This window comes from Equus asinus, chromosome 2, assembly GCF_041296235.1.
Source record: "Equus asinus isolate D_3611 breed Donkey chromosome 2, EquAss-T2T_v2, whole genome shotgun sequence".
Taxonomy (NCBI): Eukaryota; Metazoa; Chordata; class Mammalia; order Perissodactyla; family Equidae; genus Equus; species Equus asinus.
The window spans coordinates 176132065-176144939 of record NC_091791.1 but is presented as its reverse complement, the minus strand read 5'-3'; the positions used below and the strand labels follow the sequence as shown (position 1 = coordinate 176144939).

General features: G+C 34.7%; 1 protein-coding gene across 4 annotated transcripts in view; it reads right to left on the bottom strand.

Moving 5' to 3' along the window:
• G2E3 (G2/M-phase specific E3 ubiquitin protein ligase) overlaps window positions 1-12875 on the bottom strand; it is a 50386-nt gene that overhangs the window by 10372 nt on the left and 27139 nt on the right. For all 4 annotated transcript variants that reach the window (XM_014857481.3, XM_014857488.3, XM_044765428.2 and 1 more), the window contains 7 exons: window positions 12473-12579; window positions 11681-11797; window positions 8576-8700; window positions 8337-8469; window positions 5970-6277; window positions 3953-4134; window positions 79-251 (listed from right to left, as the gene is read on the bottom strand). In XM_014857481.3, coding sequence (XP_014712967.3) covers window positions 79-251; window positions 3953-4134; window positions 5970-6277; window positions 8337-8469; window positions 8576-8700; window positions 11681-11797; window positions 12473-12579 — 1145 coding nt within the window. The remainder of the gene's footprint in view (window positions 1-78; window positions 252-3952; window positions 4135-5969; window positions 6278-8336; window positions 8470-8575; window positions 8701-11680; window positions 11798-12472; window positions 12580-12875) is intronic.

Here is a 12875-nt window from a genome sequence, read left to right as displayed (position 1 = left end):
AATATATCTCAGATTATAAGACAATTAACCACTTGAAACATGCAACTTGAGACAATCTTTCACATTTAAACAACTTACCTTTCAAAGGGTGCTTGGACTCTCTTAATTACATGGTAATCAAGTATGTCTTTTGCCAACATATATTTATCACTTAATGATGTTATAATTCTTAGACATCCAATAAGCTCTAGATAGTTATAGAATTCATTTATTATTGAGTTTAAGTCAGCTGTATTTGTTGCAGCATTTAGCTGTGAAGAAGAAAATATACTCAGTTCACCCATTTACTTGTGAATAATATTTACATTTCAAATGACACATTATACTCATTCTTGAGTACACCAGGGTGGAGTGAAAGTATACCAAGAACTATTTGTTTAGAATAAATATCTGATAATTCAGTTTAATAAATATTGTATATTTCTTCCTTAAAGAAATCTAGAGTATAATGCCACTTTGATATAGGAAATTATTTACATAAAAGGCAAAAATTGACATAGAACAGTTACATACCACTAGAGACGAATGAGATGACCTGAGATTTCAGGAAAGAGAAAGAATATCAACTGAGACGTAAGAGATGAACAGCATAAACAAAGAAATACTTGACATTTATATGCTGCACACTTTCATATAGGTTAGTTCTTGAACAAAGTTACAGAGGGAGAAAGATAAAAATAGGAGGCAGTTAACGTACATTTGAATGGAAAATTTCCTTCCTATTTCTTCTTTCCAAAAAACTCTTCTCCCAGACATTTATATGATTCCCTCATTCATTTCAGATCTCTGCTGAAATCTCACAAGTCTTTCCTGACTACTTTGTTCAAAATACTACCTTCAACTCTGTCCAACGCTAACAGTAGGATACGTTGCCTCACGCTCCCAAACTACCACCCTGAGTTTTAGCCGGGCACATAGCCAGGCTTTCCTTGCAGCTAGATGTGGTCATATGTGACAAAGAGCTGTCTGATAAGATGTGAGTGAAGATGTGCCAAACTTCCCTGTACTCTACTTCCACCTTCTCTCACAAGAGCAAGCTTCAGCCATGTAGATGAAGATAATATCCTAAGTGATCACACAACGAGAGGAAAGAATCCAATTCTCTGGATGACCTGATGTATCACAACTGTATCTCTAAAGTAAGAGCCATTTCTGTAAAGGCCAGATACAGCATTTTATGCCATATGGTTGGTATCTGTCACACTTACTCAGCTGTGCTATTATAGTGTGAAAGCAGTCATAGACACATAACAAATGGGTGCTGTTGTATTCCAATAAAACTTTACGTACAAGAGGCAGTAGCACAGACTTGGCCTATGGCCATAATTTGCCAAGCCTTACCCTAAAAACTAAACAATGGATTTTAGAGATAAGTAAACATCTGTTTTTTGTTTGTTTGTCTGTTTTATTCTCCCCAAAGGCCCCTGGTACAGAGCTGTGTATTTCTGCTTGTGGGTCCTTCTAGTTGTGGCATGGCCTGATGAGTGGTGCTATGTCCGCGCCCAGGATCCTAACCAGCGAAACTCTGGGCCATCGAAGCAGAGCGTGCAAACTAAACCACTTGGTCACGGGGCTGGCCCCAAACATCTGCTTTTGAGCCACTGTCTTTTTGGATCTCTATGTTACGGAAGCTTAGCCTAAGCTCTTACTTATTATATCCATGCATTATCTATCTCCTTTCTTTTCTTTTTGTAATACATTTTACTACATGACAGTATACTATAGTTGTTTATCCTCTGTCTTCCCTCTAAAATATGAATTCCATGGAGGCACGGATTTTGTTTGGTTCACCACTCTGTCTTCAGTGATGAGACAGTACAGAGTACACAGTATTTGGTGACTAAATGAACCAACAAACATGAATAAGAGTACAGAGACAAGAAAAGATAAAGCCATGAGAGTGAGAAGCTTTAAATGTCCTAATGAAGAGGAAGAAAGAGCATGGTCAAAACTACACTTTTGAAAGAATCGCCCTGAATAAGATAATTAGAATAATATCCTAATTGTTTAAGCTTAGACATAATTTGAATTTGGTATAGTAGGCACACTGGAAATAAGAAGGAAAGGCTGAAGACATGCCACTCTTAGAGACAGATGATTTGACACATACTGATAAACGGAGTATGGAAGAATAAAAATAATCCCTTCTCCAGAACAGCTTGGAAATAAGAAATCTCTCGTAAAGAATAGTAAAATCAGGCAAAAAAACAAATTCAGGGAAAAAAAATTAGTTCTGATCTTAAATATGTTGGGCTCAAAGTGATAGCAAGACCCAGATCTTATATAGGGGCTCAAAAATACAAGTCTGGGAGTCATTCAGAAAGCTTACAGGCGAGAAGAAGCTTTCCAAACAGTATAGAATGAGAACTATTAAGACAAGACTGAAAAATACCTAAGTTCCAGGGGTAGGAAGAAGAAACATTAAAAAAAGACAGTAGCAGTCAAAAGTAGGAGGGAGTACAACACTAAAGAAAGCAGTAGAGAGGACTGAAAGCTATATAATATTATAATCCAATGTTACTGCAGTAAAAAAATAGAAACAAAACAGTAGAGAGGAATTCGAAGACAGTAGTGATTGCAGAAGTCAGACAAGATGAGAGGTTAGGAAAGAAAGGCCTTTGCATGTGGAGATTTAGATCCCTGAGAATCAGCTATGAACTAGATAACTTGGAAGAGTGGTGGTGAGAACAGAAGGCTGAAGAAAAGAAGTTAAGAAATGAATAGGAAAGAGGAAGTAGAGAAAATAAAGTTAAACTAAAGTATATTTTTTTGGGAAAGAGGAGAAAAGGAAAACTAAGTCAAAGATTTAAAGGGTTAATTTAAAATACCATTTTAGGATGAGGAGTCTTGGGCCAAATAAATGGAATTATTATAACAACACGCTTCCATATTGCTTCCTTTATGATTTAGAAACTGAGGCTTAACAACATTAACATGCCTAAGGTCACATGGCTTATAGCAGTCATTTCAAACTAAAATCTGACTTCTGGGGATTTGCTTTTAACCATTACACTATACTGCTTATTAATTAAGGCAATGGATAGAGTAGGCTTAAGTAGGAGAGAGGTTAAGGGAAGAAAAGTTGAATGGCTTTCAATGTCTTCATTAGTTTCCAAACCAGCACGTAGGCAATGATACTTATCGGGCATTATAACTAAACAATTTGTACATGTAACATGTGTAGCACAGGGCTCAACAAATGGTTACTATTTTTAGGAACATTGAGTCTCCCCACTTGTTTCCATATAGAAGAAACTCAGCCGTGGTCTTTCTCTCCACCTGTCACTCATATCTCCCTGCAAGAGGAAGGATAAGTTTTCTGACTGGCAAGCCAAGTCCTTCCTCTCTTCAGATCCACCTGCCTGCAGGAAAGTGCATTTTCATCTGCTCTCTAGTGTGCAACAAGGAACTTGCTTGCTTTTTTTTTTTTTTTTTGAGGAAGATTAGCCCTGAGCTAACTACTGCCAACCTTCCCCTTTTGTCACTGAGGAAGACTGGCCCATCTTCCTCTCCTTTATACGTGGGACGTCTACCACAGCGTGGCTTTTGCCAAGCGGTGCCATGTCTGCACCTGGGATCCGAACCAGCAAACCCCGGGCCACTGAGAAGCAGAACGTGCGAACTTAACCGCTGTGCCCCCAGGCTGGCCTCAGGAACTTGCTTTATATGGTCTCCGGCAGGGTGGATAAATCCATCTAGTTCTAAGGAGTGTTGGCAAGCCATCTGACCACAGATCGAAGTCACGTTATCCAACTGGTTTTATCAACATTAAACCTGGCACTTTGATCTCTAGCTGTCTGACCTTTACATCTCTCTCTTAACTGGTTGTGAACTCTGCTGGTACACTTAACTACTCCACAAAGAGTGTCATTATTCTATTGCGGATCTATTCTGTATATTCAAATTTATCTAGAATGTAGTCTACATTTCAATAAATAGGTACATTTCTTACCCTCATTACAATTTGTGCCACATCAAAGTCGGAAACATCATCTAAAATTGGTTGGGTATTTTCTGGTCCATAAACAAGGCAGTCAAATAAGGTTTTAGAAAAGAAACCAGGTGAAGGACCACCATGAACCAAAGAAATGGCAAGCATTTTGCCAGCTTCATAGTAAAGATTGTCTTTCAGAGCTGTAAATACAGATGAAAATACATTAAATACTTCTTTTACTATTATAAGATAACCATCATATATAATGAATACATATATAATTAAAAATAAAAAACCCTAAGCATTAGATAAATGTAAAAGCAACTACTAGAACCTATAATCATGTATAAAATATAGATCTCACCTAAAATATATAAAAAATATATTCTTCTAAATACAAAGTAATAATCTAATGTAGAAAAAACGTAAATACAGAAAATCTTTTTTAAAAAATCACCAATACTCCTACCACCATGATAATCAGTGTATACACTTTGGTGTATTTGGCCTGTGTATATAAATATATACATAAATAGTGTGACTTTTGCTTTTTTCCGCTTACTATATGGTAAACTTCTTTCATATTATTTAAAATTATTAAAATATACAGCTAACGGATGTATTAAGACTAATTTACAGATGTGCTAGTATGTAAACCATCCCATTATTATTGGATACCCTGGCTGAGTAACATTTTCAACTATATGAGACACAATGTTACAATAAACATCTATTTACATATTCTTGTTTATATATCTTTGATTATTTGCTTAGGATAGATTCCTACATATGTATTAGTAATTCAAAAGGTATGAATATTTTTAAGGTTATCGATTACATAGTCCTAAATTATCTTCCAAAATAGCACAAATTTACTCCCCAAATATATGCTGTATCACCATATCATTACAGCTTTCAGTGCTTTTTAAATTGTCATTTAAAAGATTTCAGCTACTTTGATAAGTCAAAAAGATATGTAATTTTTATTTTTTCTAAAAATTGTTCAAAGCTACTTATTAATAAGTAACATTAACAATACCTAAACTAATAATAAAATCTCAACAATAACCTATATACTACATATTAGTAGTTACATTTTACAGATGAAGAAACTGAGATCCAGAGAGGCTATGTAATTAATCCAAGGATATAAAGCTTCTGAAGTAGATGTGTATACACTGACTTCAGATTTTGTGACTTAAAATCATGTACTTTCCACTGTACCAAAACTGCCTTGAGTTAACATTACTGATTATTTGGAGTCTTTTTTTTTTTTAAGGGAGTTTAAAATTAAGCTGTGAGTACGGTATATAGTATAAATGATCCTTGGTAGTTTCTCAATTATTTTAATGATGCTTCAGGCAATGGTGAGGAAGTTCTAAGGAACACATAGGAGGAAATTCAAAAGGAATGAAAGAAGTCTTCTCACTCTCTTTTGAATTTCCTATTACAGCAAAAGTGGAATAAAAGCTCCTAAAAAAGAATGCTAGAATTAACCAGTGTTTTGAGATGTCTGTTTTAATCACAGTAATTCCTCACCTGAAGACAGAAAAGTATCATATACATAACTGCAAGAAAAAATTCTTGAAAGCAAAAGTACATTAAAAAAAATCTGTTCCATGTGGATCAGAAAATTGTTATAAAAATCCTAGGTTGTAAAGAAATATGCCAAATGCAAATTCCAAATATTTGAATAAGAAGGGCTCAAATAATCATCCATCCCATTTGGCTACTCTCAAATGAAATTAGAACGAATATAAAGTACTTTTTAGGAAGTTAAATTTAATTATAGAATCACTTCACAGAGGATACTGCTATAAAGAAATTAAAGATATTCTTAAATAAAAAATGTTTCACTACAAAATTTACTCTTAAAAAGGTCACTTCTCCCCTCTTTTCTGTGATTCTATCAGTATTTTATTAACAAAGTGAGTTACACATTTTGACCACAGGTATTGAGTATCAATTCTAATCAGCTATCTCTTTCTTTACACACGGTATATTCAGTATGTACAATAATAAATAAAATAATTACCTTGAGAATTTAGAGACAAGTTCTTTGACAAGGACCCTTCAAACAATGGTGAGTTCTCAAGATGTTGCATTAAGAGACTTAGGAATTCTTGCTTTGATCCAGGATGCTCTCTTCCAAAATTATCATTTTCATTAACATATACTACTTCAATTGAGTATGAAGGATTAAAGTTTGGATTTCTGAATCCATCTAAGGCACTATTCCAGATTTTGGCTTTGTTGATATATAATTTTTTAGTTTTTCTTTTAATTTGAAATCCTAACTCTATTATAATGGTTGCAGTATCTCTTCTAAATTTGCTGCCTTGCCTATAAAACATGAATTTAAACATAGAGGTAAGTACTCTAAAGTACTTTATGTGACACAACAGTTATACAGCCAATAAAAAAATAATAGAAAAAAAGATTAGAAGGAAGTTCTTCCCCAACAACCACCCAAAAGCAGACACTGGAACCAAAAACAGTTATCTGATAACCTTAGTTCTAAATTCTTGATTTCCTCTCCCCAGTCTTCTTATCAAATTAAAATCATCTAATGTCATAAATGATTTATGAGAATGCTGATTGATGATTATCTCAAATTTGATCACTTCAGTGGATTCAGGTGTAAGAGTCAGAACGTCAAACTCTTACCTTTCTGGCCAATGGCTACAACATATGCTCGCCTAACTGTATCTTACATTGTATGTTCACAAGATCCTTTAAAAATAGAGCAAACATAGTCTCTGCTGACTATATGAGAGAACTGTAGTTTTAAGAGATTACACAATGTATTTTTAATCATTAAGTTAATTAACAGTAGAGCTAATATTATAAACAGAATTCACAACCCTTTAAATACTACGTTTTAGTCTATACCAGTAGTTCTCAAGGTGTGGTCCCAGACCAGCAGCAGCAGCATCTGGAAACTTGTTAGAAATGCAAATTCTTGAGCCCCACAACAGATAAACAGAATCAGAACCAATGAGCATGAGGCCCAGTAATCTGTCTCTTAACAAGACATCCAGGCAACTGTATGAACTAACTCAATTGCTCCCTGCCTCAGTTTCTCCATCTGTAATTGGGATTGGTGTACTCAAAATAATCCTCTTTGGGGCAACATTCATGGATCATCTTTCTACATCAAGTATAAGTTCTTCCCATCCTAAGACGTTACAATAGCCTAGTGTGGGTCAGGCTTTGCTTTACCTTTCTTCACACAATCCCCTATTCATTAACCCAGGTTGAAGGAAAACCAGTCTTCTGAAGATAATCCTTCAGAAATATACCTTCTTGTAGCAGGTTGATTCCTTGCTCCTGCCTGGAGTGGGAATGCCTATGCTATTCTTCTAGAGTATGACAGCATGTTAAAAGCAGGAGCAAGAAGGTATAACATCTTTGGAAAGGTAAATATTAAAATTACTTAAAAATAATATGAATATCTTTTTTGATACTAAAAACATTATAAAAATATAACAAATTTTCAGTTAACACAAGTGGTATCTTAAAACAGTAATTCTTCACTTTTTGAATAGTACTTCATATTCCACTTCTATCTGCAAATCTAGTTATCAGATATTTTCATAAAAATTCTCTTTTCCTCCTTCTTCTTTTAACTAGATACTACTTTTAACAAGAAAGTACTTCATCATGCTTAGCTACTAATGTTACTTCTATTTTTTCCCCCATTGGCTAAAGCAAGGCTCTATATAAACCCTTTTGCAAAGCCACCCATACTTAAAAATACTAACTTGAATTGAACAAATACCTGACACAGTATGAAGATGTAATTCTAGTCTTATTTAAATGTTTATGAATGATTTTGAAAGCTATTTATTTTGCTGTCTTATGAAAAGTTAGGCATTAATACAATACTTGTAAGCATGCCTTAAGCTTTCTAAAGAGCTGACATTTAAACCTTTGACACTGACAGTAAATACATTAAACAAATGATTAAGAAATAAAAAATAAACCATCTCTTATTAAATGATTCCTTTCTTTTAACAAAGTCACATAGTATGCTTGATATTTAAATTTCTTATCTTACTCATAATCAAATAACATTATAAGCACATTTGCCAGATGAATGTTTTTTAAACTACCTTGAAAATGATCTATAATAAAAAATATATTTTACATCATGACTCAGTACACAATAACTTAAAATATCTCATACATGTTCTCTATTTGCAATGCAAACTGATATTTTATATTCTATTCTATCCTTTTTATTTTTTTTAAAATGCTGTTTGCATTGATTTCATTATCAAACGCTGGGTTCTTTCCAGACTTCTGTAAGTTCAGCTAATATTCTAAGTGTATATAGCACTTCCAGTTGTAATTTTCTCAAAATAAAGTTTTATATGTTTCTCCAATTCAAAATACACACCTCAGCAGATCTTTACGCTGGGCTCCAGGTGACTGTCTAGGTAATTTAGGTGATGACTCTTCCAACAGACAATCAGTTATTCCCACATTATTAGTGTTGGGTAATGCATGTTTTTGGGGTTTTTGGAAATCCCCTGCAGATTTAAAACACAATGTTAGCATAACAGAAATATAAGTAGAAACTTTTTAGTAATATGCATTTGAATAAAAACAGCTTTACTCAAAATTACAAAATATTACCTGAATTGTAGAGAATACCTCTACATTCCAAACACTCCCAATTTTGTTCCCAGGATCGTAGTGAGGAACAGGCTAAATGTGTGCCACTAGAACCACAACACTGACAGCGCTTTATTTCCCATTTGCTGCAGACATAAAAGGGAAGCAGATGTTTACCTTTTGGTATTAACTTAGTCTAATTCAAACCACAAGCACCACCACAGGCCTCACTGTCCGTCGCATACACACACAATCAACCCTTTTACTAAAGCAGGAAAGAGAGATTATCTGCTTTGATGCTGCATTAGTTATTCTTAAAAAAAGTATTTTTTTATTTCATTTATGATGTTTGTAACCTCCTCCTGTAAATATTCTCTAACTTAAAATACCTAAACTAAATACCAACAAGTACATGCACATGCACAAAAAATACTAACAACAAAAAGAATACGATTAAGGAGGAAAAAAATTTTTCTTTTATATTTAGAGACGACTCTGCTCATAGAAAGGCTGCTGTGTCAGTGTGTCTGATTTGGAGGAAGGACTCAGTAAATACATTCTTACCTAAAATATTGTCTTTCTCATTCAAGGTGACAAATTATTTCCCGCAACAAGATTACTCAGACACCTCAGGTATGTGTAGCTCAACAGGATCCAGTCTTACTACCTGGTTCACATTCACATTCTCTCTCATCTATTCCCCCCAACCCCTCACGCCCATGTTTCCCCACTGTGTTGTGTGACGTGTGCCAGTCCGTATTCACATTTTCTATATGAGTGTGGGTGTGGATAGTGGTGTGGGGGCCTTCTCTTTGTATGGTTATGAGCACACTCTCTCTCTATAAAAATGGATAAACTCCCTGAGTGTGTGGATGTGTGGATGATAAGAGAGGCAGCTGGAACCCTCCCCTCTGGTAGGTGTTGGCACAAAGCCCTCTGTGTGGATATGGGTGTGTATGTGTGTGTCCCTCCCCATTCCCCAGAGAGTTCTGCCAACTGATGATGAAGAGAGACAAAGATGACAGATAACATGAGTGCTTATTATACACCAGGTCCTTCTTACATGAAAATTTTAACCCTCATAATTTTAGAAGGCAGGGAAAACCACTGTGATGACCTGCATTTTAAAGAACAGGAAACTAAGGCACAGGGGATAAATAACTTGCCCAATCAAGTTCACACTGCTCCTAAGTCTCACAGCGAGGCTCCACCCCAGTTTACCTGGCTTCAAACCCATGCTCCTAACCACTACACCATGCTGCCTTTCAGCAAAACTGCCTTCCTATCACTAGGATGAGAGAGAAAGAGATTGTGAAAGAAACCATTCACATAGCAGGTATGCGTGTCCCAGCAGAAAAGGCAAGGGACAGCAAACTCAGGTAGCTGCCAGACAGGAATGGGAGTTTGGTAGCTCCTGACTGGGTGAACACTGGTTTACAAGAAATAAATACAGGTTAATTAAAACAGCCTAAAATGAATTTAGAAAATATCAATATTAATGAATGTATTGCTTCTTAGAACTCTAAAGTGATTTACTGCTTACAAAACTCATTTATATCAAGTATCTCATCTGTGCCTCAGCACATCCCTTGAGAGGAGTACTATTAATATTTATAAATCAATAACCAAGGTCACCAGATTAAGTAACACAGGCAAGAATACACATTACTCAACATCTTCAATGAGATCTTTGCCCTTAAGGAATTTTTTGTCTAATGGCAAAGACAAATTTATACAATGTCAGTTATACTGTAACAAGCATGATAAATGGAAAACCCATCCCAGAATGGAGAATCAGGGGTGGTAAGAGCTGCTTAGGGGAAACTTTCCAAAGCTAGCAACCGAGCTGAGTCTTCATAAATAAGTAGTAGGAAACCCAGCCAATCACCTTCCATGAGAAACAAGGCTCTTAATATTCTGCTCTGCACTTTAAGCTTCAGTTTGCCATGTTAAGATTGTGTAACAGGGATAAAAATTTATTGAAATTTCCCACATAAATTTTGACGACACTGGATTTACTTTTTATTCTGCATCTTAAAAAAATGAAAATATTCTTGATTTTTAGTATCCAACACAGTATAGTGTACATACAAAGGCACAAAATGATTGTTGATTAAGGTTAGAGCCAATATCTACTGACATTACAAAAGAGTAATCAACAAATTTCAAATGCCAAAGCATTTTTATAGTGATCCAAAAGAAACACCTCTAGATTAATCTAGTTAAATTAACTTCTAGAATAGTGCTATCTAAAAGAAATGTAATGCAAATTACATATGTAATTTAAATTTTTCTAATAATCAGATTTAAGAAGGTAAAAGAAACAGGTGAAATGAATTTAAATATTTTCAAAATATTATCATTTTGTTCAACAGGTAATCAATACAAAAAAGTATTAAAAAGATATTTTAAGTTCTTTATTTCTTACTGTTGTGGGCTGAATTGTGTCCCCCCAAATTCATACGCTGAAGTCCTAACAGTCAGTACCTCAAGGCCTTTAAATAGATAATTAAGATAAAATGAGGTCACAGGGATGGGCCCTAATCCACTATGACTGGTGTCCTTCTAAGAAAAGAAGATTAGGACAAAGACAGAGTGCCAATCATGTGAGGACACAGCTAGAAGGGAGCCACGTGCAAGCCACGGAGAGAGGCTTTGGAAGAAATCAAACCTACCAATACCTTTATCTTCGACTTCTAGCCTGTAGGATTGTGAGAAAATAAATTTGTGTTGTTTAAGCCAGTTTGTGGCATTTTGTTATGGCAGCCCTAGCAACTAATATACAGACTAAGTGTTTGGTGTGTTATTTTAGAACACCTCTCAATTTGGAACAGCCACATTTCAAGTGCTCAGTAGCCACATGTGGCTAGTGGCTACCACATAGGACAGTGCAGCTCCAGAAAATAGAGCCTCATGAAAATACACCACAGAAATAAGGTACACCTATGCTGGCTGTAGTAATTTCTCTGTAAACGGATGTAAATATACATTTAACAAATATACCTCATCTCAAGTTAAAACTTCAAACATCCAAGGACAAAACTACATTTTACTAGCTAGAAAACCTACTTCCTCAGCTGAAGGTTTAAATAAGGACACTAAGCACAACCAAACTTCCTAATATACCTATTAGGCGCGTTATAGTCTCGCCCTTCTTTGCAACGACATCTTCGGACGTCGCAACGTTCATAGTGCTGTAGAAGCTCTTGATAAGCATTTTCCTCTAATTCCCAAGATGCATCTCTGTAATTGAAACAAGATATAAAATATACTTTGACCTAAAATGTTACACAAGGATTGGTAATGAGTCTAAAAATAAAAACTTTTCACATACTTAGGAATAAGGATAAAACTTGTTCTTTTTAGAACTAATCATTCTCTTCAAGATATAAATCCATTAGCATCATTTTATCCTACAGATAATTAGCCTCACAGCAAATTTTCGAATACTAAATGAAAAATTAAACAGAAATTTTCTAAAATTTACATTTTTCCTAATATTTCACTTCCAATTTTTTAATTTCAAGTTTAGTATCATTTATAGATTCCTCATCTTTAAATATTAAGAAAATTCTTCTCATACATTTTAAACCACATCTTGATTCTCTTAGATAATTCATACATACCATTTTGAAGTCTCTTATATTTATGTATAAATCAATCAATTCATAATGTATACAACTGAGGCATTTTATTAAGAGATAATCAACTAATGAGACATTGAAGTCACAGTCCCTGCTCTCAAGAACCAGCAATTTGGGGAGACGAAGGGGGAGGCAGTGGGGGCGGCTTTACATTTCCCCCTTTGAAAAGGCTACTTGTCCATGAGCACTTAACCAGACAGAAATGATAAATTCTACTGTTATTAAAATCCTACATTTAAAACACCTTTTTGTTAAAAGGCTAAATGTTACTCACTTTTCAGGAATATGAATTCCCATTCTCAACATTTCTTTCTGAAATATATCACTATTATTGCATATTGTGCATCTAAAGAAAAACACTCCTGCATTTATTGCTTGAACCTATAGTGGAAAATAGAAAATCTATTGTTAACAATTTAACAGATTATCACGTTATGAACGACAGAGCTAACAGAACACGGGCTATTTTTCACTTAATTTATTATGAAACCATTTTCTATGCTTGTAGTTCTCAAACTTTGATAAACTAAGTTATCCCACTGCTAAAATTTGGAGATCTTTTTTCCTAATGGTCAAAAAAAAATTAAGCTAATAAATTGCCTGTTGTTAGCTTTACATCTATCACCCACAGATTTTTCTCAACCATTCATGTCTAATGTAATTTCTGTTCCCAAATA